Source organism: Doryrhamphus excisus, chromosome 7 (assembly GCF_030265055.1).
Source record: "Doryrhamphus excisus isolate RoL2022-K1 chromosome 7, RoL_Dexc_1.0, whole genome shotgun sequence".
Lineage (NCBI taxonomy): Eukaryota > Metazoa > Chordata > Actinopteri > Syngnathiformes > Syngnathidae > Doryrhamphus > Doryrhamphus excisus.
In genome coordinates this window covers 8,746,678-8,772,985 of record NC_080472.1, presented here as the reverse complement: position 1 = coordinate 8,772,985, position 26,308 = coordinate 8,746,678, and the positions used below count along the sequence as shown (strand labels likewise).

The 26,308-nt window shown below is 40.1% G+C and overlaps 2 protein-coding genes across 3 annotated transcripts in view; both read left to right on the top strand.

Annotated features, from left to right (window-relative positions):
- tlcd3a (TLC domain containing 3A) overlaps positions 1-9,524 on the top strand; it is a 31,074-nt gene extending 21,550 nt beyond the window's left edge. The window contains exons 4-5 of the mRNA XM_058077623.1: positions 2,353-2,448; positions 4,780-9,524. Coding sequence (XP_057933606.1) covers positions 2,353-2,448; positions 4,780-5,124 — 441 coding nt within the window. The 3' untranslated portion in view covers positions 5,125-9,524. The remainder of the gene's footprint in view (positions 1-2,352; positions 2,449-4,779) is intronic.
- Positions 9,525-10,399: 875 nt separating this feature from the next.
- Positions 10,400-26,273, top strand: LOC131132210 (smoothelin-like protein 2). Of its 2 annotated transcripts, none has more exons than XM_058077622.1 (11): positions 10,400-11,608; positions 17,445-17,706; positions 19,578-19,688; positions 19,748-19,870; positions 19,937-20,080; positions 20,171-20,233; positions 21,252-21,309; positions 21,389-21,511; positions 21,584-21,698; positions 23,554-23,705; positions 25,951-26,273. In XM_058077622.1, exons 1-11 carry the CDS (start codon positions 11,183-11,185, stop codon positions 26,075-26,077), a joined length of 1,704 nt encoding a protein of 567 aa, XP_057933605.1. In that variant the 5' UTR covers positions 10,400-11,182; the 3' UTR covers positions 26,078-26,273. The 2 variants fall into 2 exon arrangements, with proteins under 2 accessions (XP_057933605.1, XP_057933604.1); XM_058077621.1 differs by having other exon boundaries at positions 10,401-11,608; positions 19,931-20,080.
- Positions 26,274-26,308: the final 35 nt, after the last annotated feature.

The following is a 26,308-nucleotide window of genomic DNA, read 5'->3' as shown; positions in this document are numbered from 1 at the left end:
TTTTGTAGAGTTTTTATTTCTAAAAGCCATTTAATTAGGGGAGCGTCTTCTAAAGGGCAACTAGGGATCCAACCTGCAAAAACCTAGCATCCCTCTTGTAAAACAGTATCAAAATAGGTGTTTTATTCTCCTATTAGCGTGTTTAAAATATCGGAGGGTTGAGGTTGTCCGATCAGTGCAACCTGCCGGGGGACAACTGCATCCTATTATAAGGAAACGGGATATGGCATAAAAATGGGTGTTTTATTTTGTCTTTGCGGGAGGATTAGCTTGTCATGCATGGTGCTGGCACACAGGTTAACAAGCCAGATGGGTATCTAACCCCCCCCACACACACAAAACAGACAGATGGCAAGCACAAACCACAAATATCCTTTCCTTCTCAGCGGCCCGGAGGCCGTTGCGGCTCGCAATTAAGGTCGACGTGTGTGGTTTTACCAGTCTTTTTCCTCAGGTTTGGATGCCGTGTGGTTGGGGGAAGGGAGGGAAGGGTGACAAGGGATTGCCTATCCAGGTAGTTGCGGTGTTAAGTTCCCGTCACAGATGGCAGAGCCGCTCATCCTTTATTCATCACTGGCAAGCCAACCAGCTAGCGAGCTTTACCAAGCAAACAGAGCTTTTTGTCCACAAGAGTGTCCGTGTGTCCGGGAGGTCTATTGTCGGGATGGCATCTCTAACCGCATTGGTCAATATTTGAAAGCTTCATTCATTACTAAAGCTTCTGACATCACTGGGGTTGTGGTGGTGTCTTACTTTTGCACACTTTTGTTTCCTTTTTTTTTAGTTTATTCAGTCTCAACAAGGGGTGTCCACACTTCCAGCGAGGGCCACTGAGTGAAAATGAAAGGATGCAACTCTGCCACTTTGGTATTTTGAAAAGCACCACATATGCTATGGAATTACGCTTAGAGGTTCTATATTTTAAGAAAAATGACTGCATCATCTTTGTCATATGGATGAAAATGTCTGTTATTAATTCAACTTCAGTTTCCCCCCCATTGTTTGCTGTTCATTACATTTTTCTTTCTAAATCTTTGTATATTTTCTTTTTTTTCTCATGAAATTGTGACTTATTTAGCCATTAGAATATGACTTATTTCTCTTAATATTTAGATTTTATTCTCATATTTTGTTATTATATTAGTTATTTCTATTACTTATAATATTTATTTATTTATTTTAATTTTACAACTATCTTTGTCATATGGATGAAAATGTCTGTTATTAATTCAACTTCAGTTTCCCCCCCATTTTTTGCTGTTCATTATTTTTTTCTTTTTAGATCTTTGTATATTTTCTTTTTTTTCCTCATAAAATTGTGACTTATTTAGCCATTAGAATATGACTTAATTCTCTTAATATTTAGATTTTATTCTCATATTTTGTTATTATATTAGTTATTTCTATTACTTATAATATTTATTTATTTATTTTAATTTTACAACTATCTTTGTCATATGGATGAAAATGTCTGTTATTAATTCAACTTCAGTTTCCCCCCCATTTTTTGCTGTTCATTATTTTTTTCTTTTTAGATCTTTGTATATTTTCTTTTTTTTCCTCATAAAATTGTGACTTATTTAGCCATTAGAATATGACTTAATTCTCTTAATATTTTGACTTTATTCTCATATTTTATTATTTATTTCTATTATATTATTTATTTATTATTGCTTTTCATTTCAGTTTTCTTGGTAAATTATATTTTTAGAATGTGCTGAAGGCAAATCAAATTAAAAAAAAAAAAAAAAAAAAAAAAAGCTGCAAGCTCCAAATGTCCCCCAGGGCCGCACTTTAGGCAACTTTAATAGTTATATTTCAACTTCCATGTTTTCAACTTTTTCTAAAAAAATATTTAAAGAGTTTGACTTTATTCTTGCAACATTGCTTCATTTTTGTTGCTGCTGAAGTTTTTTGTAAATTCTATTTTTAAAAGTTCTGTGGCCCCCTAGCCACACTTTTGACAACCCTGGTCTAAACAGTCTAAACAGCCGTTCTGAAATAATATGTGTCTTTTTACTTGGCCAATTACTTCCTTCAAAGCGGTCAGTGTAAAAGCAGACTCTGCAATATTTCCTGGTGTGACGTCTTGGATGGCGTCCAAATGGTGTGAGAAAAGGTCATAAAGAGAGGAAGTACTCCCGTCTTTAAAAGCGGACCAATCGTAATGAACAGAGGATTTACTTTCAGGTTGTGTTAGTACTTATTTAGTCAATGGCCTACTCGCACTTGAGCCTTTTAATACCCTCCTGTTTCTGAGAGTTTGTCCTTGGTTGCCAGCTGTGTTTTGTTTTCCATGCTAATGTTTGTTTTTACTCTCGCTCACTCTTTTTTTCCCCTTCCATTCTTCAGTTCTTTCGAAATGGAAAGGGAGATTTCTTCGTCGGCTGCTTGTTTCTAACCGAGCTCAGCACTCCTTTTGTCTCCCTGGGGAAGATACTGATTCAGGTGAGGCGACACTCAGACACGCCCCTGATATCTGTTGTCTTGCTTTTTTGCTTCTCAAAGACAACAGCCAGCCTCGGCCTGGGAAAGTCCCGCCTGCCGCAGCAGCAGACGTGATGCTTTCATACGATAACTTTTATCTTATGGAGTCATCATTTGTTCACGTGACTATGCGCTTCTTTGTGTAATATACAATGGTGTGAAAGTCTTTGCCCCCTTCCTGAGTTCTTTTTTTTTTGCACGTTTGTCAATCTAAAATATTTCAGAGCATCAAACACATTTAAATATGATTCAATGACAACACAACTGAACACAAAATGCAGTTTTTATTTATTATTAAAGGAGAAAAAAATCTAAACCTACATGGCTTTGTGTGAAAAAGTGATTAGACCACCTGTTAAAACATAAGAGATTGAGAGGAGATTGAGATGTGGAAAAGGTTATAAAGCCATTTCCAAAGCATTGGGACACCAACAAACCACAGTGATAGCCATTATCCACAAACAGAGAAAACACAGAACCATAGTGAACCTTCCCAGGAGTGGCCGGCCAACCAAAATGACCCCAAAGATTGTGGCGACGACTCATCCAAGAGGTCACAAAAGACCCCACAACAACATCCACAGAACTGCAGGCCTCACTCGCCTCAGTTAAGGTCAGTGTTCATGACCCCATCATAAGAAAGACACTGGCCTTCATGGCAGAGTTCCAAGACCAAAAACAACATTAAAGTTTGTCTCAAAAGGGTGTGTGTCCCATTACATCTGGCGTAAAAGTAACGCCACATTTCAGAGAAAGATCATGCTGACAGTAAAATATGGTGGTGGTGGTGTGATGGTGTGGGTCTGTTTTCCGGCTGCTGTGATACATGGAAGCATGAATTCTGCTGTCTACCAAAAACTCCTGAAGGAGAAAGTTCGGCCGTCTGTTGGTGACCTCAAGCTGGAACCAACTTGGGTTCTGCAGCAGGACAATGATCCAAAACACACCAGAAAGTCCACCTCTGAATGGCTGAAGAAAAACAAAATTAAGACTTTGGAGTCCTGACCTGAATCATATTGAGGTGCTGTGGCATGACCTTAAAAAGGCTTCATGCGGCTGAATGACAACAATTCTGCAAAGATGAGTGGGCCAACATTCCTCCACAGTGTGCTTGATTGCAGTTGTTGGTGCTAAGGATGGTCCAACCGGTTTAGGTTTAGGGGGCAATCACTTTTTCCACACACGGCCATGTAGCTTTGGATTTTTTTCTCCTTTAATAAAAAAATTAATCACAATATCAACAGGTAAAGTGTAGAAAAATACATTTCTGTTATGGAGTTCAGGGTGGGCTCCAAGGTTTTACACGGAACTAGCAACTATACAAATGCAAAGAAGACTTTGTATCTTGCTGCTGACCTATTTTACCTGGAGTTTGGATAATAAAATAATGGAAAAAGCAGTTTTGCATGCCGCTTTGGGAGCAGCAACAAACCAGGAAGGGACTTTGATGTCAGCTGACATGTCATGTGGCATTTGTGACCGCAGGAGCTTCCTGGTCTTTGCTGACATCTACTGTCCATTTACATCTACTGTTACATTTACCTCTTCCTCTAAAGATGCTGTGCACATGGTCAGTACCTAATGGTCAGCATCTAATTGTAAACTATATGTAAATACCAACATCTTGCAGATAAATGATTCATGCATTATTAGAAATGCCACATGATGTCGATTCCTGGATCTCCAGGTAGTTTTGCGATATAATTTTATGGTTTCTTTCTTGGTCTGAACTCCACACGTTTCCAGATGTTTTTCCCCACTATTTTGCTCATAAACAAAGCCACAATTACCATGAAAACTCTACAGAGGAGGTAATGAACTCAGCTGAATCTCATACTTTAGCATATAGCCTTTAGCTTTGACAGCCCACTTTCTACCAGCATTACTATATGTAACGACTTCCAGGCAGTTCCTTCTGAGGATGTGTGGCTTGGACCTACAAAAAGAAAAACCAATGTTAGCTTACCCAGGGTTATACTCCACAGTCTCCACGTAACGGATGCCAGCCAGTGTGGCGGTGCAAATAAACGGTAAACGCTAATGCTCTTACCCTTAAGAGCCGCGCTAGTCATCGAATCGATAGACCGGGCTTTTAGGGAGCGCTCATGCTCATCCCGAAGGACTTGGCCCGAGCCCACGGCAGTGCACGGGGGCTGACTAAATACAGGAGATCCTTGTTGTCCTTGGTTATTCTTGTTTGTTTGCATTCCGACTTAGATTTCCGTGATTGTGCTTTGAGGTTCGGGAAACCGACATCAAGTCCATCTTGAACTCTGTTGTCTCCTCCACCAGCTGGGCCTCCAGGAATGCTGGCTGCACAAGTTGAACGGCGGCATGGTCCTGCTCACTTTCTTCATGTGCCGCATTGCCCTCTTCCCGTACATGTACTGGATGTACGGGCGCCACTACGGCATCCCCCTCTACGCCGTGCCCCCCCACCTGCCACTCTCTGCCAACCTGGGCAACTGCTGCATCCTGGCGCCGCAGGTCTACTGGTTCGTGTTGCTGTGCCGAAAGGGCTACCGCCTGTACCAGCGCAGTCGGCGGTCCGCCTCACCACCCAAAGTTGCCCCTGCATTGCCCACAGACGCCCCCGCCGGAGGGGACGCCGTCCCGTCCACTTCAAAGAACGAGTGATCTCTGGTGGCCGTCGTCGCACACAAACACGACTCCTCGCATCCAACCCCCACACTCCTGTACCGTACGCCGGGAGGACTGCTGGCGTATTTCGCACAATTGTCACCCTCCAGTTTGAAATCTGCTGCTAACAGTGGACCTCCCTGACAACGACTACTGACGTCTTTGGCGGTGTGCTTTTGGGATGTTACTGAAGCCTCCTCCCCGTTTTAAGATTTGAGCGCCGCCTTCGCTCCACGACTCAAATCATCTCTGTCGCCGTTAAGTGTGTGCGAGTGGCTGCTATGACAGATATTTATTGGGTGATTTTGTTGTGCGAATGGCGGCTCTTTGGTCTTGTTTCCGCTTCTATGACTAGAAAGTTTTTCTCACTAGTGATGCAGATTCAGGCAGTATTAACCGAAGCTAATGTAGCGGATAGGTTGTTTTTTGGGGGGGTGGGGGAGGGTTGTCGTGTACCCCAAGTTCCGTCCTTGGTTGGTACATGACTGCTAGTTTTTTTTCTTGAAATGTTTTGATGAATTGGCTGGAAGGCTAACACATGTCACTCCGCGGTCAGCCGGTGCCTCAGAGACGAGCAATAAGATGAGGGTAGACCACATCTGGTCAGCTTCCACCGACGAGGGCTTTAAACACTTCAGGTTTTTAATCATCATTTGTAACGAAAATATCTTAACCTTTAAACGACTTGATCATTATCAATAGCTAGCATATCAGTGGTTGATTTACAATTCAGTAAGTTTTTCTGTTCTTACAGAGGAAGAATGCGGGTTCTTCCTACTACAAGATGATATCATACACGGTAAAGCTTTATAGGCGACTAACTGACATTCATGCGAAGAGGACCTATGCAACAAAAAAAAACAGCCGTGCTGCATGTTTACAAGACATAAGTCAAATTTGATTTCCGTCTTGTTGCGTTCACATAGTTTAAGATTAGTTCCATTAAAAAAAAAACCTGCAGTCATTCCAGGTGAAAGGTTTCATTTTGCTTTTACTGTTCTTATTATTATTCTTTAATCGGAATCACTTTGGTTTGAGTGCGTAGTTTTTCCTTCAATTGCTTGCGTACTGTCGGTCGATATTTAAGTTTAGAGTTGGGCGTGACCCGGTGCTAACAGATAACCTTCATCAGTTCAAATCCACAAAATAAGACTGTTTGGTCATGTGATGTACACATGACGATATTTCCATCCATCCATCCATCCGTGAGGACCATCTTTGCGTTCAACCCAGCATAGAAATCGACTGATTTCGGCGACACAAATACGTTTACGGTACGGGATGGCATCCTGCCTCAAGTGGACGAGTTTAAGTCCCTCGCGGTCTTGTTGACAAGTGACTCCCTATTTGTTTCGTTGTGGTCAAGTGGGAGCTGAGCCCAAAAGGCAAAGATCTCAATTTACTGGTCGAGCTCCGGTCCTACCTTCACCTAAGGTCACGAGCTTTGAATAATGACCGAACTAACGTGATCGGCGGTACAGGCGGGCGAAACAAGTTTTCTCCTTTGAGCGGCTAGACTCTCCCTTAGAGATAAGGTGAGAAGCACTGTCATCCTGGAGAAACCCTGAGCAGAACCGCTGCTCCTCCACATTGAGAGGAGCCAAATGAGGTGGCTTGCCCATCTGGTCAGGAGACCTCCTGGACACCTCCCTGGGGAGGCGGTCAAGACATATCGGACTGGTAGGAGGCCTCGGGGAAGACCCAGGATAGGTTAGCTGGCCTGCTAAAGAGGGAACTCTGGCAAGATGATGGATGGATGGAAATATAGAGTTCGGGCAGTGCTCGGCGAGGCGTTGCCTGTCGACACTATGCACCTTTTTCAAGTTGCCTCGAATTGCATTTTGTAGTTTTCACTCATCTCGATGTCCTTTTGAAGTTTTAGTAAGTTGTTTTTACACCATAATGTGTGGTTCCGCTTTTCTAAACCCCACCGTCGCTATAAAACAGATCTGTGGCCATCTTGTTCATTTTAATACCTGATACAACTAAAGGTACATTTGTTTGAGTACCAAAATAACTCATAAGAGTTATGGGAGCTAATACTGTATCTTGCAGTTTTCATGGGTTTCTTTATAATAATTATAATATAATAATTTCCTTATAATTACCACAATCAGTTAAGTTCTTACATCAATAGCTATGGCATTGTGTTACCAAAAGATTTAACTCAATCATTCATTTTCTACCGCTTATAATCATGAGGGTTGCGGAGGTGCTGGAGCCTATCCCAGGACAGGACACCCTGGACTGGTGGCCAGCCAATCACAGGGCACATATAGACAAACAACCATTCACACTCACATTCATACCTATGGACAATTTGGAGTGGCCAATTAACCTAGCAACCTAGGAGAACATGCAAAGGGTGGAATTGAACCCGGGTCTCCTAGCTGTGAGGTCTGCGCGCTAACCACTCTATCACCGTGCAGCCCCAGGATTGAACTCTTCTGAGCTATTTTTGTTGTCATTCTAGTTATCCAAACAAATGGCATTTTAGTTGTACCAGGTTTTGAAATGACCAATGAACTGAAGAAACAAGGTGGTGGGGGTGGGGTCAAACCATTTGTACATGAAGGTACTTGTATGTACTGCTACAAATTACTTGTAATTGCAGAAAAAACACAAACCAATTAAATAGAGTAAATTTGGGCCACTTTGAGTTTTTCACGTGGAATGTCTTAAGTTGATCCTATTTCCTCAGGGTTAGATGTAGATAAATAATGACGGAAGATTTTGACACTGTGACGAGCAGGCTGATTCTCAACTTTAGCGCAGATATCGTTTCATCACTTCTGCTTTGTTCTTTTCTGTAGATTCGTTTATATTTCACCGCCGTGCTTAGCGGGGGATGCATCTTTTGTACTGGTTGGTAAACCAAAGACTGTCAGGCACTTTAGTCCGTCGTAGCAACGTGAGCAATGTGAAGATGATGCGTTTCGCCCAAATATTTACCACCACGCTAGTTTTTTCTTTTGTCTTAATGGATCAGTAAACCATCTCTCTCTTTGCTCTTTTCGATAAATCTTTCCCGATTGTTCCATTCGTACTCGGCTTCATTTTTAGGTTCAATTGAACCCTAAAATAGAAGATGTTGGCTGTAGGGCAGCTACAACACTGAATCTGCATTATACTCTATGTTAGCATTAGCATGGTGGTTGTGGACCACTCACAAAATGCGAATCAATGACGCTAAAGTAAGCTAGCTCTTTCCAGTCTGTGTAGATTAGCTGCTAATGCTAACCCTTTTTCCCAGGGTGAGCTAAAAAATGTTAGCATCGCGATAAAGCTGTCCCTTACTGAGGGAAAATGTTTTCCGCTAGCAGCGCTAATGTAAAATGTTTGGAGGTTAAATGTTACCAGGCCTACAGTATGCAAGTGACAGAAGTTGAGCACTTTTTTTAAAACAATTTTCGGAATGATTAGCTGATACTAAAGCTTTTCAAAGCTAAAATCATTTCCCGTACAAAGCTGTAGTGATTGATCACAGGATGTATTTCAAGTGGAGTTGTAGTTTAATAATTTAACCAGTGTAGCGTCATTATTTTTCCTTTTTTTCTTCCATGATGAAATGAATGCAGCACTGTTCTGATAAAAATGCACAAATATTTGAGCTGTGATATGATGTGGTGGAATTATATTGATCGGACAGCGAACCGCCTTGTGGAAAAATATTGATCATTTCCAGTGTGAAAGGAAAAAAAAAAAGTTGTCAGGCGGTGTTTACAGTTGTGGCTCTAACTCTATGGTTATCATCACCAGCATATATATATATATATATATATATATATATATATATATATATATATATATATATATATATATATATATATATATATATATATATATATATATATATATATATATATACATCATTTACTAAACAATCATGTGTTAGGTTAATTTAAATATTTGGAGTCAATTTGCATTGTTAAGACATGAATAAGAACTGATCCCGGTTTGTTTATTAGTTTAAGGCCTTTGCATTTTTTGAACTAAATTTATGGTTAGGCCATTGAAACTAGATATATCAATGTCTTAAATTGGTTTGCTGTGCTTTTTTTGTTTGTTTTAGTCCATTTTTAGCATCCTGAAATTAAATTTTTAGTCTTTAAACGCACCACAGGCACAAACTTTGAACACTTTCTGCACCAACCTTCCCATTTCCTCCCCGACCCCCGTGTTCTATTTTTCCAAATCATTTTTTCCATGGGTAAAGACAATTGATGGCTTGGACCTTGTTTTGTAGCTTGATATTTTTGGCAGAATGGACAGGTTTTTATGACAAAATATGAAAATATTGTATGGAAGAGGAGATATATGAACTTTTATCTTCTACTTGTAAACTTGGAGCACCCCTTTAAAGGAAATCAATAAATTTGATTTGATAGTCTTTTGAATTTGAGCTTCAGTGTCCTTTATATATGTGAATATAATAGCTAGCTAAAATCTAATCCAAATGAAATAATACTCATATACAGTGGAACCTCAGTTCAAGTCCGTCTGGGTTAGCGTGCTTTTTGGTTAACGCCGGAAAACGTTTTCTGGTTAGCGCACAATACGGCAAGCGTCCGGTCATATTGTTAATCCACTGCACGAATCCAGTTAGCATCTTTAGCTTTCCGTTCCCCAAAGACATAATGTGGCAACGAGATCAACACCACCTTCCTGTTTTGCCATGAGTTGTTTCACCTCAAATCTCTGCTTTTCTTTTATCACAGCTGCAAATAAGCCACGAGAAAAACATGTTTTGTGTGAATGTTTTCGTGAGTCAACTGCTGATGACATCATGGACGGGCGACACAGCAGGCGCCCGGTTCCGGTGGCCATTTTGTTAGCAAGTTACGGATGCTAGGACATTTTGTGATTAAAAAAAATATATACATATATATACATATATACATATATATATACAACACAGTTGGACTTGCTAGGTGGATTAGCTCATTGGCTACCAAAGACGTAGGCAGGTTGTTGATCTCGCTGTCACCGTGTCTTTGTCAACAATTGCGTCTTCATTGAGGTAAAAGTACCCGTGGATGTTCATTTATCCTTTTCATTTATCATTTATATGCATTTATTTGAATTTTGAATAGTTTTTCGCATGTAAAACTATAAAACCGTGTTGATATTTTTTCGGTTTTGGCTTTTGGTTTCAGTTACTGTCCGACCTGGAACGAGTAAATGATCGTTCCCAAGGTTCCACTGTATGGATAAAGTGTTAGCATCCTCTTTGTTGAATATGTTATTAATAAAGATACACAAACATACACAAACATTTTTTGGCAGAAATGCAGAAAATATCTGCATTTGTGCAATTTGTTGTGGTTATCCATGGTGGGTCTTTAAGCTGCAATTGCACATCTATTCCACTTGGCAGCACTGCTGAGTCAATCTGAGGTTGAGCTACTGGAGTGACAACAATTGTAAACAATGATATTTGTTGTCATTGTCGTTATCCCTTGGATTGAGAGTCTTTATCTTAGCAACACATTTTGGAGCTTCCACCTGAATAAAATGTTTTTGCTCCCCGTGCACAAGCTAAGGTCCATCAAAGCATGTTTGGATGGTTTTGGTGTGGAAGAAGCTATCAGGGAAGTTTGGGATGAAGAAGAATGGAAATAGCAAGCAAGTCACTTCCTCTGCTTGGACCAGTGGCAACATAAATAATCCTGGCCCCACCTACTCATCTTCTGTGCCCTGCCCCCTTTATGTCCCAAAATACATAGACAAACCTGTTGCTCTCAAACACAGATGGCACGCTGAGCTGGGGCAACAGGCAAAACCAGGATGGGACCAAAGCCAGATCTTGGCGGAAGGTCAGTTTGAGTGTACATCCCTCCGTTGCTGCAACGCACTTTTTCCAAACCTCATCCGAATGCGTGACGTTGCCACCAAGATGACTTGATGTGGAGGTTTTTTCTTTAAAAAAGGTAAACAAGATAGAAGACGAGTGTCGAGAGAAGTCCAAGATTGTATGGACTAAGCAGGTATTTTTAAAAAAGATTTTTTGAAGACTTACATCTGAATCCCTCCTGGTGACACTTCCCACCAAACCATGGATGAAGGTGCCAAGGGTCCCGAGGAGAAAGTCATGCACGAGGCCCTGGTCCAATTCAACACCACCTTGCAGGCCGCCGTGAAGGAGGTCCACGTCGACGTGAGCGCCTTCAAGCAGCGTATGGAGCAACGCATGGAAGACATGAGCGTCTCCAACCAGCCCCTGGTCGAAGCCGTAAACAGGCTCCAGGAGGAGAACCTGCAGCTCCGCGCCAAGCTGGAGGCCCTCAGCCGTCTGGTAGAGAGTCTGGCCGGGGTGCAGATCGACAGGAGTTCCCCCGGCGGGTCGAAGGGTGCGGAGAATGGACTTAAGGAGATGCAGACCAGGAACCGGGAAGACCTGAGGGGCCCGGCAGGTCTGGCTGCATCCTCTGAGGAGTCAATCGGACCTGCATGGAGGACAAAGAAGCTGATGGAAATAAACGTGAGTATTCAAATTCTCCACTTAACTGATGCTACCTGCCACTAAAACTATGTGAAGGTTTCTTGAAGGCACCTTGAAGAACCTGCAGTCAGGTGCAAGTTGGAGTTGTTTGCCTGAAGCAGTCATGTCACTCTCTTCCTTAGCAGTTTGTACTTAGGTACTTAGGTGTGACTAAAACCCTGCAGTTGCTGGAAAATATGGGATTCCATTTTAGGTGGTTCGAAACAGACGAACCCGAAAAACATCAGGAAATGTTTGGATTATTATTTAAAATCCAGTTATTTTCTGAACCATTCGATGGACCGTTACTAGGTAGCTACTTGGTTCCAAAAACGACTTTGCAAATGAGAGATTGCGTCCCGTTGTCCAAGCAGGAACAACTTTTGGGCTACCGTTATTTGACGGACTGTTACCAGGCCTCCAGAGTCCAACGAGTATGCAAAAACCAGATCGCTGCCAGTCATCCAAGCAGGAACCGTAGTGAAATTCAGAATTTTGTGGCTGTAGTTATTTGAAGGACTATTACCGGGCCTGCAGGGTCTGAAGTGTATGACGCTAGAGATTGTTGCCAGTGAAATTCCAGGTCCCTGCCAATTATCCAAGCAGAAAACACAATAATATTTCCAAAATGTTCTATCATTTTTCAATCAAAATTACAGATTGACGGAGGTTTAGTGGGGACCACGTCTCCTAGGCTTCTTACATTATCGTTTAAAGTCTTGCGTTCCACCATCGCACCAGGGGTACGTCATCTATCATCCTTAATATCGTGATTATATCCTCACTCAGGAGGCTTGCTAGCTTTTATTACAGCAGCAGCCAAAAGGCCACGGCTATTTTTAGGGTAGCGTGTGCTCTGTATCGGGTTTCCCCTCCAGCTACGTCACATCCGGTGGTTTTTGCCTTAAAAGCCAATACCGTCTACACGCATGAATGCAGCTTCGATTCGAAGATTTGATTCCCGGTCGGTGAGTAACACCTAAAGGGTGGCCGCCCCAAATAGAACAGCCAGTCCTCATGTTGTGTTATGCATATCACAACGTCATGCCCCCACCCACCCACCCCCAGCCGACACAAAAATAAACCTCTTGTCACCTGATGGCCGAGGAATCTCGCCACTCGCTGCCAGCCCGACTCTCAAATCTCTTAATGGAAAGTTGAATTACGTTTATCACCCTGTCAACGACGAATACCCTGGCTGGGAGAGAAAGCAGCTGTTCTTCACTTCAAACACTTTTCCGACATTGCGTTTTGCCCGTGACGTTAGCCGGTCTACCCATCTTCCTGAAGGAATCTTGCTAGCATGACTGACTTATTAGCGCTATCGTGTATCTGAAGCTGTTAATACCCCAGGAAGTAGCGGAAAATGGGAATGATCACTGTGCACATGCGCTAATGATGACGTTTGCTTCAAGAGGTTTGAAGCTATCCTAATGTACATTGGATAATCCTCATGAAGTCCCCTGGCACCTGGGGTGGCCAAAAAGGACAGGACGCACCTTTGCCATTCGATATCTTGAAAATAAACACATGTAGATATGCTAAGTTATATTCTGTATCAAGTTCATGAAAAAACTGCATCTCGGCTTTGTCATGTACTCGAGGTCACATGTGTCACAATGGCCCTTGGAAGTGTTTGGAAAAATAGCATTGTGTCGGCTCGCCTCACGGACCTTATGGAACAAAGCACTTATTGTGATCTGTGTAATTAAGTCATTCTTAAAAGTGGAAGTATATGTAGCACACAATTCACAACAAGTCTTAATTCGTGCCACAGGTTGGAGAACCGGTTATCCAGCTAATGTACAAGTGATGGTTTTTACCATTCAAACTTTTGGCATGGTTCCAACAAGTCCATGGTGCTGAATCCGACTCGGGTTTAAATGGGATAAGGGTGTCGGATAGAGTCGGACTGTGTGATATCCTAGCGCTTGGGGTAGCCTACAGTCTTAATAAGGGGGCCAAAATCAGAACAAAATAAAAATATTTACCTGTACAGGATGCACTGTCAGATTGCCTGTCAGCCAATTTACCACTGCGCAGGGTGCGCTTCGCCTGCGCCAAGAATAGATCAGGTCTTTGAGTTTTGGCCCCCTGTGCCATTGAGTTTGACATCACCGCTGCAGGTGAAAAAGACCATCAACTTCACTCTTTTTGTTTTTGTTGTTGTTGTTGTTTTGAAAATATTTCAACTTTCTTCTTAAATAATCTTCATGAATTGTCTTCTGGTAAAATGACTTTATTCCCAGAATATCTAAATTTCCCAACCTAATTTTTTTTAAAATGACAACTTCATTTTGTTTTCGTTCTTATAATACTATGACTTTAAAAAAAGTAATTGTTTGTTACTATTCAAAGTCTATGCTACTAAAATGACATTATTTTTCCACTATGTTATTTGAGACTTTTTCTCTTAATATTTTGACTTTACTGTCATAAAATTATGTTTTTTCCATTTCTGCTGTTGTTTTTCCAAATTTTCCAACTATTCAACATTTTAAATTTTTTCTCCCAATCATGACTTTTTTCCCATAATATTTTGACTTTATTCTCGTACTATTAGAACTTTCTCCCCCACCTAATTTTCCAAACACTACAACTTTATTTGTTGTTTTGTTTTGTTTGTGTCTTGTAATATTACTGGATTTTTCCTCATAATATTATGACATTCTCGAAGTACGTTTTTCCATTCTTGTAAAATTATTACTGTTATTCTAAATTTTAGTTTTTACTTTTAGAATGTGCTGTGGGCCAACAAAAAAACAGCCGCTGACCCCTGGTCAGTACTTTGGACACCCCTGCCTTTCACGTTCCAATAAACACTCAACTTCTTTGAAAATATGGAGCTCAGCAAGTAGTACCATTTTAGCGACCTCAATGCGGCGGCATAAATATGTGGCTTGAAATCGAAGGGATGGCTTCAGACGCTTACTTTCAATAGTGGTTGCTGGTTGCATTGAAATGTGCCTGACACTCTGAAAAACCTGTCTGTGAGGTTTTGGTGATGTGTCAGATTGCTTGTCAGCCAATTTACCACTGCGCAGGGTGCGCTTCGCCTGCGCCAAGAATAGACCAGGTCGGAATAGGCGAGCTTTCAGGGCACCTTTGGCGTGTCACGGAATTATCACTGCACCAAGCTGAAAATTGGGAACACCTCCCCTGGTGCGCCCATCTTTGCACAATCCATTCTACAAATTACCAAATTGGCTGCGCACTGGACCACATTGCGCCACACTCCACCCTGTGGCACCCTGCGTTACGCCACGACATTTTTAGAGTATTTCTGGGTTATTTCTCTGTTTGTTTGTTTTTTTTTTTCAATATTAGAGACAGGGATTCAAAATGATAAATATGGCGTGGTGTCTATGATACGCATCACATTACATTTTTTACCAACTATTTTTTATAATCAATATATTTTGTCTCTTAACAGAGGCAGGGTCTCTTTTTTATTGTTTTGGTTATTGTTTGGTTTATTTAAACTTTAGCTAAAAGAGCCCGATGGCCCATTCTATTTTCATTGGGGGTTTTTTTTTCCATTTATATCAGTGCTTCTCCGTTATTTTCTGTCATGCCCCCCCCCCCCACCCCGCCCCTAAGGGACAAGAATTTTTATTTTTTTCACGTTCCCCCCAATATGAAATTCTAGAGAAACTGAATATAATTAGGGATGTCCGATATTTGCTTTTTTGCTGACAACCAATATGTCAATATTGGTTAACTGTCGATTACCAATACCGATATCAGCCGATACCGATAATTATCACATAATTAAGTATTAATTGGCCCTGTACCCTAGAAACCGCCCATGAATGATACGGGAAAAGGCCGAAATGATACTGTGTCAAAGCCCAGGGCAGTGATACTGATAAACTATAGAGTTTAACCATGTCCAGTATCAGCCCCCGCGTTGCTCTGGTATCGTGCCCGTGAAACAAGCAATCAGAAAACAGCGCAGGAGCGTGAACACACAGCGTTTGTTTTGCTGCGAAACAAAATGGTCTTTTGATGAAATAGTACGTGATAATAAGCTCATGATTAAATAGTATGTGATAATAAGATCATCACATGGTTTGTCTGGTATCAGGCCCAGTATCAGCCCTCGGTCTCGGGCTGATACTGACACTTGGGGACATGATACCTGTCCTGACACCAGACAAACCATGTGATAACTTATAATTGTTACATAACAGCTCTTGTGGTGGAACCAACGTGATCATGATTGGGAAAAAAATCTGATACTGTTATTGATAAACCAGGAAATGGAAAGCATACAAGCGTATTCAAGAGAAAAAAATCCATGTTGAGTACTAAAAATTAGCAGTCTTCACTAAAATGAAAGCCTTGGCAGTTCTCTGCGCCCCCCTTGGGGCCCGCCCCACCATTTTAGAAGCACTCATTTATAGGGACGATTTCCGTGAAAAAGCATGTGATTACCATATGCCGAAAAATGCCTTTCAACACAAAAGCTGATCATCTGCATGCCGAAGTCCAGGGTGCTGAACCCGACCCGGGTTTAAGGGGGTTAAGGGTGTCAGACAGAGTCGGACTGTGTGATATCCTAGTGCTAGGGGTAGCCTACAGAGGCTACCGCAGCGCTAATCTCCCACCAGTTGACAGATTGGCTACGAGATCCGAGATCTCCGTGGCACGGCCCGTCTCAGGAAAGAAAAAGGCCCGGGGTGTTTAAGGGGCGGGGGCAAATAAAGGCCACGCTCCAGGGTCATATACTTAGGAGATGCTCGGTTTAACTCCTCTAAATCGGGACCTGAGAGCAGAAAGGAAACTCTTGCAGACGGGGGCCGGCGGCGACATTTAAAATAGCCCCGCAACGGGAACACGAGTTTGTTGGCCACAGCTGTCGCTGCAGGAGAAACCGTTCAGCTGCTGCGGACGTCGGCCAACCTTCTTCTGCCGCATTGACTGGCCACAACATTAGGTACACAGATCACTTACACACACATATGTACACAGTACACATATGGCCGGGTAATCATAAATATAGCAACTTCTGATCAATCCATGTCGATTTCAGGCTTAAAATAATGTACAGATGGAAGACTCACACATTTCTGGTTAAACCACGCCCACTTCCGCTTTATGCACCGCCCACTCCAAGTGGTAATTTAGATGGATTTACAGGAATAAAGTCAAATACGGAGTAAAAAGTAATTGCAATTTTACAAAATAAAATATAATATTATTTTGAAAAATAATGTCATTTTAGGAGCATAGAGTTGAACTATAAAAAAAATTGAATATGAGAAACAAAATAAGATGTTTTTCGATTGGCTCGCAACACATTCTAAAAATAGACATGAAACTAACACAAAACCACAACAGCAAAAATGAAAAAATCAGCAGTGAGTCCAAATATTATGGCAATAATGTCATAATTAGGAAAAGAAAATGTCTCAAAATGGCGGTCATCATTTTACAAGAATAATTGATGCACTTTTTTCTTGAAGTGTAAATAACTTGATAGCATATCAACAGTACATGTCGTCCTTTCTTTTATCCCGGTGGGGCCCTCGCTGGACACCCCTGCCATAAACAATACAGGATGTAGGGTGGGATACTTTGTGGTCCTCTACAGGCTTATATTTAGCCCCCTCGTCTTAAAATACTGGTGTGGAATAATGGCATTGGCCCCTGAGAGGGGGGTACACGCTGGAGTGTCAACAGTCAACAATAGTTGTGGCGTTGCTAAGGCCCACCCACAAATAGACAGACGGCAGCTGCCGCATGTTGGGTCCCGGATGCCCCCGCCCCCCGTCAACTCCATTATGACCCAGCAACTTCATGGAAATCAATTTGAAATGTTTTTCCCCGACAGGGTGTGGAGGCCAAGGCGACGGAACAGCAAAATGAGACGCAAGGAGACTCTGCTCCGCCGCCCCCCCGGCCCCACATGCCGCTCACTGCCGTCACCAAGCACGGCTCAGCCCAGGAGGAGCTGGGAGGTCCTTCCGAACCTCATCTGCCCATCACGGCCGTGACAAAAGTCAACACGGAAGCTCCAGCGGTCGCCCACCCTCCCGCTTCCGTGTCCAAAGCGTCAACGGAAAGCACGGTGAAAGCCTTCAGAAATAAAAGTGGTGAGGAAAATCTCTTTAATCCAAACGCTGTCCCAAAATGAAAGATCATATTTTCCATCCGTCCGTCCATCCATTTTCTATGCCGCTAATCCTCACTAGGGTTGGGGGGTATGCTGGAGCTTGGATGCTATTTTGTCTTATTTTAATTTTAACTTTCTTCTTGTAAATTTTCTTCCCCTAATATTTTGACTTTATTCACATAATGTATAACTTTTATTAGAACTTTTTAAATGTTAATGAAAAAAATATATATATATTTAAAAAATATTATAAAATTATAATTAGAATATATATATATATAAAATTGTATAAAAAATAGATTTTAATTTTTAATGAAATGAATGAAAATGAAATGTAATATTATAAAATCATAATATATACATATATATTATAATTATAATTTTATAATATGAATATAATATGAAATGAAATGAATGAAAATGAAATGTAATATTATAAAATTATAATTATAATATATATATTATAATTTTATAATATTACATTATTACATATTACATTATTACATATTATTAATATTACATGAAAATGAAATGTAATATTATAAAATTATTTTATATATATATATTGTAATTATAATTTTATAATATTACATTTCATTTTCATTCATTTCATATATATTTTATAATATTATAATATTTTTTAAATATATATATATATATTTCATTACATTTCATTTTCATTTTAAAAATTAAAATAAAAAAATATATATCTTTTTTCCTACGGCTTCCCACAATAACCTGCACAGAAAGCTTTCTAGATCTTCCAGAATCTGCACCTCTTTCTGCAATGTTTCCATCGACTTCCTGCTTCGGACCCAAACGGGCTGTTTAATTTACCCCGCCCCCGCCCCTCCCCTGGGTACGTCCACTCCGCTGTGATTGGTCACACTCCTGAGCGCTCCCGAGTATGCGTTCACAGGCTATCTGCACCCCATATAAGGAAGTCTGGGTCGCATTGACTTTCCAAACTTCTTTCAGGGCTCATCACCTGACGCATCTTATAATACCAGAATACAACATTCTAATTTTAATGTATTAATTTTTACATTAATAGGTCAGAAAAGTGGAAAAAGCATAAAACGTCCCCTTAAAAAAAATGCTGCATCCAGAAGTTTTGAAAAAGTTAATCTTTTGAAGTTATTTTGAACCCAAAACACAAACAAAGAGATAAATACTTGCAAAAACATCAACTTGGAGGTCATAAAGTCATAAATGCCATTGGAAAATATAGAAAGTTACAATAGAAAAAAAGCTGTCATTTTGTAAACCTCCATCGCAACAGAAAAAAATTATGCCATTTTTGTAGCATTAAGTTTTTTTTAAAGTCGTAATTTTACAAGAAACAAATAAAAAAAAGTTGTAATTTTTGGCAAATTAGGCTGAGGTCAAAGTTGAATTCCCATGCAAATGAAGTCAAAATATCCTGGGAATAAAGTCACATGGATGGAGATTACTGAAGAAGAAAGTTGAAGTATTTGGAAAATTGAAAAAAACAAAAACGGGGATTGAACTTAATATTTTTTCATTTATTTGACAAAGCTGAGATGCAGTTTTTTCTTGAAATATTTTTGCATCCTTTCATTTTTCACAATGTGACCCTCACTGGAAAAACCTTTGGACACCCCAGCATGAAGAATTTGTATTATTCTTTATTTATTTATTATTTTAATTTCACAATTGAATGATTTTTGTCTCCTTTTTCATGCATTTATCGCACCACTGCTCTGTATTGAATATAAACTCCTATTTAGAGAAGTTCCACCCGACAGACACCGGTCTCTCCCGCCTGCCATGCACGGGAATGTCATTACTAATCCTATTAACTTTGTTTGCGTTTTTGTGGTTTTCCAGATGCAGATGAACCCCAGCCTCATCTTCCCATCTCTTCCGTCACCTCCAAAGTCAATCAGGAAGCAGCCAAACCTTCCCAGGATCCATCCGTGGAGTGTCTTCCTAATAAAGGTCAGTTCCCAGGCCAACGGCATCCTGTCCCCAGCTCATACATCATTTGGTATCATCAGGAGCATCTCGGGATCAAACGTCCTTGGTGTCTGCCCACCATCCGCTCGCCGCCGCCCCTAAATCTGATCCATCGCCGCCGGAGTCCCAGACCATCAAACCAAGAGAGTATCCATTCCGACGCGGTGAGTCTGCAGTTTTTGTGTTTTCGAACCTCATCCATTGAACGGGTCTTTGCTTCTTAGGATTAGATGTCAGCAGCGAAGCCAAGCCACTCTCGCCTCTCTCACCTCTCTCGCCTCTCTCGCCTCTCTCGTCTCTCTCGGCTTCTGGGAAAGCCAACGCCGATACGCCGGAAGCCACGGTTAAACCCGGGGAATACCCCTTCAAGAGAGGTAGTCGCATGGAATCTTCGTTTTCCACGTTTCTTCCACAGTTTCTGTCATCATTCTTCCTTTGTGTCTGGCTTCCTCCACTCCATGCAGCTCCCGTCCTAAAGACGCCCAGCCCCAGTCTGAAGAGAAGTGTCAGCTTTCCTCAGCCGGCAGGTAAAAAAAAAAATACTTTATCTGTGGTCCTCAACTGGTGGGTCGGGTCCCAAAAGTCTTGGCTGGGTGGCAAAGAGCGCTTCAATCATGACATTAAAATATGAGCTTTCATAGTATAAAAGCTTCATCATTACAATATTTACAAATACTGTATAGAAACCACTGCAAAAAATGACTTATTAAAAGATAAGCTTTGTTTGGAGTGGAAAAAATAGTCAAAGAAATACATATGAAAATGACCTAAATGTCTAAAAGAATAAATCATAAAAATGTCTTCAAGTATCATAAATGCATAAAAATGACAAAAATAATAAAATACATTGAAAAAAATCGGTGGAAGTATACATGAAATAAATGACAGTAAAAAATGACAAATCCAAGTGTAGAAAAAGAAACAAAAATGTCTTAAAGCCTTGAAAATAAAAATGACTTAATACAAGTTTTAAAAAAACCAATTAAATTATTTTAATAAAAGGTAAAAATATTCTAAATAAATTAAAATGATGTAAATAATCAAAAATGGAAATAAAAAATTTCAAACCATAAAAATAATACAAACATGAAAAAGACAAATCAAAGCATAAATGTTACAAAAATGTCTTGAAGCGTCAAAAATAAAAATGACTTTAAATACATCAAATGATCTAAATAAATTTACAAAAAACAATACAATTAAACAAATAAAAATGACTTCAATAAAAGTGTCAAAGAAAAGTAAAATATATTTAAAATGACATATATAAAGTTACAAAAATAAATTAAACATACGTAGATTTAAACATAAATTTACAAATAAAAATAAATTAAATTAATTAAAAAAATAATAAAAAAAAAAATAATAAAATAAAATAAATATGTGGCTTAGCAGAGCATATTTCAGAGTAAAATTCTTGTAAAATGCCTGACAGTTCACTGCGCCTCACGGGGTGGGGGGGGCACTGTTGGAGAAGCACTGGTCTGCTGTGTGTTAGCATGCTAGCCGACACAGGCAGAAAAAGTACTGTTTTGTGTTTTCCAGAAAAGCTTCTTCCCTCCAAATCAATCCTAAAAGCAGGTTTCTCGCCAAGTTTTGACAAGTAAGTTTGCAGCCAATCAGGCGTTTCCAGCATCCAGCATATCCGCATCCCGGCCAGTGTTGCTGCTTTTCTTCTCCAGGAAAACCAACTCCACCGGCGTTGAGTTCAAACCAGACCCGGTGAAGTCTCACACGCTCCCTCGCTCCAGCGGGGCACAGGCCAAACGTGCCCTCTTCGAGAGGATGAACTCGGAGCCGACAAAGTTTGTACTAAATATGATCACGATATTATCATCACCGTCACAGCCTAAGTAAGTTGCGTTCCTCATCGGTAGGCCCAAGGACTCCAAGCCCAAACTGAAGCGATCCCAGAGCTTTGGAGTCTCGAGCGCTAGCGGTATAAAGCAGATCCTGCTGGAGTGGTGCCGCTCAAAAACCATCGGATACCAGGTAGGGAAAACTATCTGAACTGGACTTTGTCTCATTTGGTTTCTTTACGTCACAAAGTGCCTTTAAAAACGCAACCATTTGGGTTTTTAATTGGACGTTCCCATGGAAACACTCCTGTAAGTTTTACTGTAGGCACGTAGGCAGTGGCATCGCCATCTAGTGGCCCGGCGTGCACATTACATCATTTTTAAAGAATTTATTCAACTTCTCAAAGTTGTTTTTTATCACGCGTTTTAAACACAAAGCCAACTTCTTCACTTCATATCTTCAACGTAATATGACATTCTCATGAATCGACCTTGCGACCTTATTTGTTGTTGCTTTGTTTAGCATAAATACTATAACTTCAAAAATATAACATTTTAATATTTCAACTCTTTAGTCACAATATTATTAATTCTAGGTAGAATATGAAATTTTCTCTTCAAATTTTCACTTCTCATGGCATTACAGATTTTCGTCTTGTAATATGATAACTTTATGCCCATAATATTAGTTAATATCACTTTTTCCGCAACATAATTTTCAATACATTTTTTGTTGTTTTTGTTTTTTATCATATTATTATTATAGAGTAAATAAAGTTTTTATTGTAATATTCAAGTCTATTCTACTAAAATGAAAAAATAATTCCTCATAAAATTACAGCTTTATTCTTGTAAAATTTCATTTTATGAAAAACCTTTTTTCTCATTCGAATACAGTTTTTGTCTCTTCATATTTTGATTTTATTCTCATGAAATTACTGCTGTTTTTTCCATTTCTGCTTTAGTTTAGTTTTTTCATTTGCTAACTGTTTTTACTTTTTTCCAGTAATTTTTCTTCTCATAATTCTTACTTTATTCACATAATATTTTGACTTTATTGTTGAAACATGATTTTTTTCTGCAACCTAATTTTCCAAAGATAACAACTACTCTTCTTATTTTTACATTTTTGTAAAATTACTGATGATTTTTTTTTTTTGCAAAATGATATTTCTGGAATGTGCTGCAGGCCCAAGTCCACACTTTAGACACCTCTGCTCTAAACATAAATCATGTTCCATGAAGTACCATCAATTTCAGTGTATAAGCTGCTACGTTTTTCTTCTTTCAATTCTGAACCCTGCGTCTTATACAACTAGCATACCACTCGCAAGTCAGTGAGGAAATAGTAGCGCTTTCTTTGGCAGGAGCCAGTAACAAGCTATCGGTGCACCCACAACTTTGCTAATGACACTATGCTCGTCACACAGCAACCTAACACTCGGAAATATACAAACGTGAACCAGTGTACTAGAAATGAAAAAATAAACAAAAGTTTTCCCATAGTGCATTAGCGTGCTGCAATGACGTCAGCCTCCCCTCTAGTGTCCAGGCTCATCTGCTCCCCCTCTGGTGGACAGAGACAGCATTGCAGCACCACCCATCCAGTTTCTATGCGGTCTGTCCTCCAATGAAATTATTTGCTCATGTTTGTATATTTCTTATGTATACGTTTCAGTGCTAAGTTGCTGTGTGATGAGTTTAGTGTTTGTTGTAAGATGGCACCCTGAATCATGAGTAATGGCCTCCTGCAACTTCCAAGAGGTGGACAAGCTCACCATGTGTTTTTTCATGGCTTTTGATTGGCTCCTGTCAAGTAAGGAGCTGCCTCGTCCTTGCAGGCTCATGTTCGCCAGAATATGCCATTTTATGATGTGGCTTCTAGACCAGTGCGGCTAAAAAAATATTTTTCAAGCCTGCTAAGATAAATTTCAGTTACATTTAAAGTGAAAAAGAATTTGTTTTAGTTCTGACAGTGGAAGAGCTAACAGATTCTAGGGTCACTAGAAAAGGCCACAAGAAATAATGGGCTGCCATCTTCCCGGCAGAACATCGACATCCAGAATTTCTCCTCCAGCTGGAGCGACGGCATGGCCTTCTGCGCTCTGGTCCATTCCTTCTTCCCGCTGGCGTTTGACTACAACACGTTACAGCCCGCCAACCGCAAGCAGAACTTGGAAATGGCCTTCACCACGGCCGAGTAAGTTCAACTTACCCTTAGGTGTCAAAATGGCCCCTGAACCTCCATGAAGAAACGTTTGCTTTTTAAAAAAATGTCACCATGTCAAAAAGACTGATGTTAGCGTCAGGGAAAACACTAAACATTTTACAAAAATGAGGTGCAAAATGGTGATTATTGATTTTGAGGCATTATTATTTTGGGCGCGAACAAGCTTCTCCAAAAATCCCCCTAGGTCCCTCTCATGGGAGTCACATGAAAATGTGACATGGTAATCCCTCGTTTATGGCGAGTATTTGCTTCCAGACTGTGATACGTGATGTAGGATTCCTTATTTATTGATGGAATATTTTGGCAGAAAACATTTTCTCTAAACCTAAAAATTTCTCTAAGCCTTCTAAATACATTAACATTATTAGAGCCCTCTAGACATGAAATAACACCCCTATAGTTACCTTTACACTCCTATTATCCAATACAGTAGACATAATAAGAGTAAATAAGATAAACATAAGATAAGATAAACCTAAATAAGACTGGTGCTCGTGTGTGCTGCTGTAAATGTGTTCCGGTGCTGGGGGACAAGAAGTGACGATGAATTTGAGCTTGGCGTGCAAGAGTAGCCCATGTTTTTAGGAGGGATTATTGTGCCTGTTGAGACATTATTCAAAGCTGCAAAAGAAGCCTCTTGTTCCGTCCACCAATTTGGTGCTTGTGTGTCTCACCCAACATTACAGTAACATCACTCATTTGTTTGGTTCCCTGTGGGGCCTCCATAGTTAAAACCCATTGTAACTGTATCCATTTAACTGTAACTATAACAATGTAACTGTAACTCTGTAACTCGATGCAACTAACTCTAACAATGTAAATATGTACCTCTAACAAAGCAACTGTAACTATAACAATGTAACTGCAAATACAACAATGGAACTGTAACTATGTGGCTAACAATGTAACTAACTATAACAATGTAACTATGTAACTATGTAACTCTAACAAGTACTAACTCTGCAACTGTATCGATGTAACCCTAATGTAACTGTAACTATAACAATGTAACTGGAACTATGTAACTAACAATGTAACTCTGTTACTCTAACAAAGCAACTGTAACTATAACAGTGTAACTCTAACTATGTAACTAACAATGTAACTAACTCTAACTATGTAACTATGTAACTAATGATGTAACTAACTCTAACAATGTAACTCTGTAACTCTAACAAAGCAACTGTAACTATAACAATGTAACTAACTATGCAACTAGCGATGTAACTAACAATGTAACTATGTAACTCTAAGAAAGCAACTGTAACACTAACAATGTAACTGTAACTATGTAACTCTGTAACTGTATCGATGTAACCCTAATGGAACTGTAACCATAACAAAGTAACTGTAACTATGCAACTAACGATGTAACTAACTCTAACAATGTAACTCTAACTCTAACAAAGCAACTGTAACTATAACAATGTAACGGTAACAATGCAACTAACAATGTAACTAACTCTAACAATGTAACTAACAAAGCAACTGTAACTATAACAATGTAACTGTAACTATGCAACTAACGATGTAACTAACTCTAACAAAGTAACTGTAACTCTAACAAAGCAACTGTAACTAACAATGTCACTGTAACTATGTAACTCTAACTGTAGTGATGTAACCCTAACGTAAGTGGACCTATAACAATGTAACTGTAACTATGTAACTAACAATGTAACTACTCTAACAATGTAAATCTGTAACTCTAACAAAGCAACTGTAACTATAACAATGTAACCGTAACTCTGTAACTGTAGCAATGTAACTCTAACAAAGTAACTGTAACTATAAGAATGTAACCGTAACCCTGTAACCCTGCCTGAAAGGCTATGGTCAAATAGTTGTACACGGTGCCCCCCCCCCCCCCCCCCCTTCCCATCTGCTGTCGTCTATTTTGGCTGGTAAGATAAAGTCACTTGGAAAACTTTGCTTCAAGTACTGAATGTTTTTTGAGGGGGGGGGACAATGAACAAGGCTGATAGATGATTTCCCTGTTGTTGTCCATGTCAATTTCAGACTTAAAATAATGTACACATGTAAGCCCCCACTTCCGGTTCCTGCCCGCCCACCCCAAGTACAGCTGCGAATACAGATAATTTAGATGTAACTGTAATTCTAACAATGTAACTGACTGTAATGATGTAAGTGTAACCATGTCACCATGTAACTAACTGTAACGATGTAACTAACTATGGCGTCCCCTCCCTGTCAGGGACCAGGCCGACTGTCTCCGTCTGATCGAGGTGGACGACATGCTGGAGATGGGGGACAAGCCAGACCCCATGTGCGTGTTTACTTATGTGCAGTCCCTGTACAATCACTTGAAGACGTTTGAGTAACTCTGTATCAGAGATCAGCATCATGACAAAAATACACATTGTAGTTTTGCCACAGTATATCTAACCAGCGCCTTCAGCAAGCTGCTGTGCTACTACTACTGGTGTGACTCCAGTTGCGTGTGTGCCTAGATTGGCAGTGTTTACACTATTCTTATATATACACGACACATATATACACTGTGTTAATGTGCAAAAATAAAGCCTTTTTCTAAAATATCGTGTTTTTTTTTA

Excerpts from the sequence above, each read along its gene's own strand:
- LOC131132210 (XM_058077621.1), top strand. The coding sequence starts at position 11,183 with ATGGATGAAGGTGCCAAGGGTCCCGAGGAGAAAGTCATGCACGAGGCC. Across the intron at positions 19,689-19,747 it reads GGAGTGTCTTCCTAATAAAG|GAGCATCTCGGGATCAAACG; the intron begins GTCAGTTCCCAG and ends TGGTATCATCAG. Across the intron at positions 19,871-19,930 it reads AGAGTATCCATTCCGACGCG|GATTAGATGTCAGCAGCGAA; the intron begins GTGAGTCTGCAG and ends TTTGCTTCTTAG.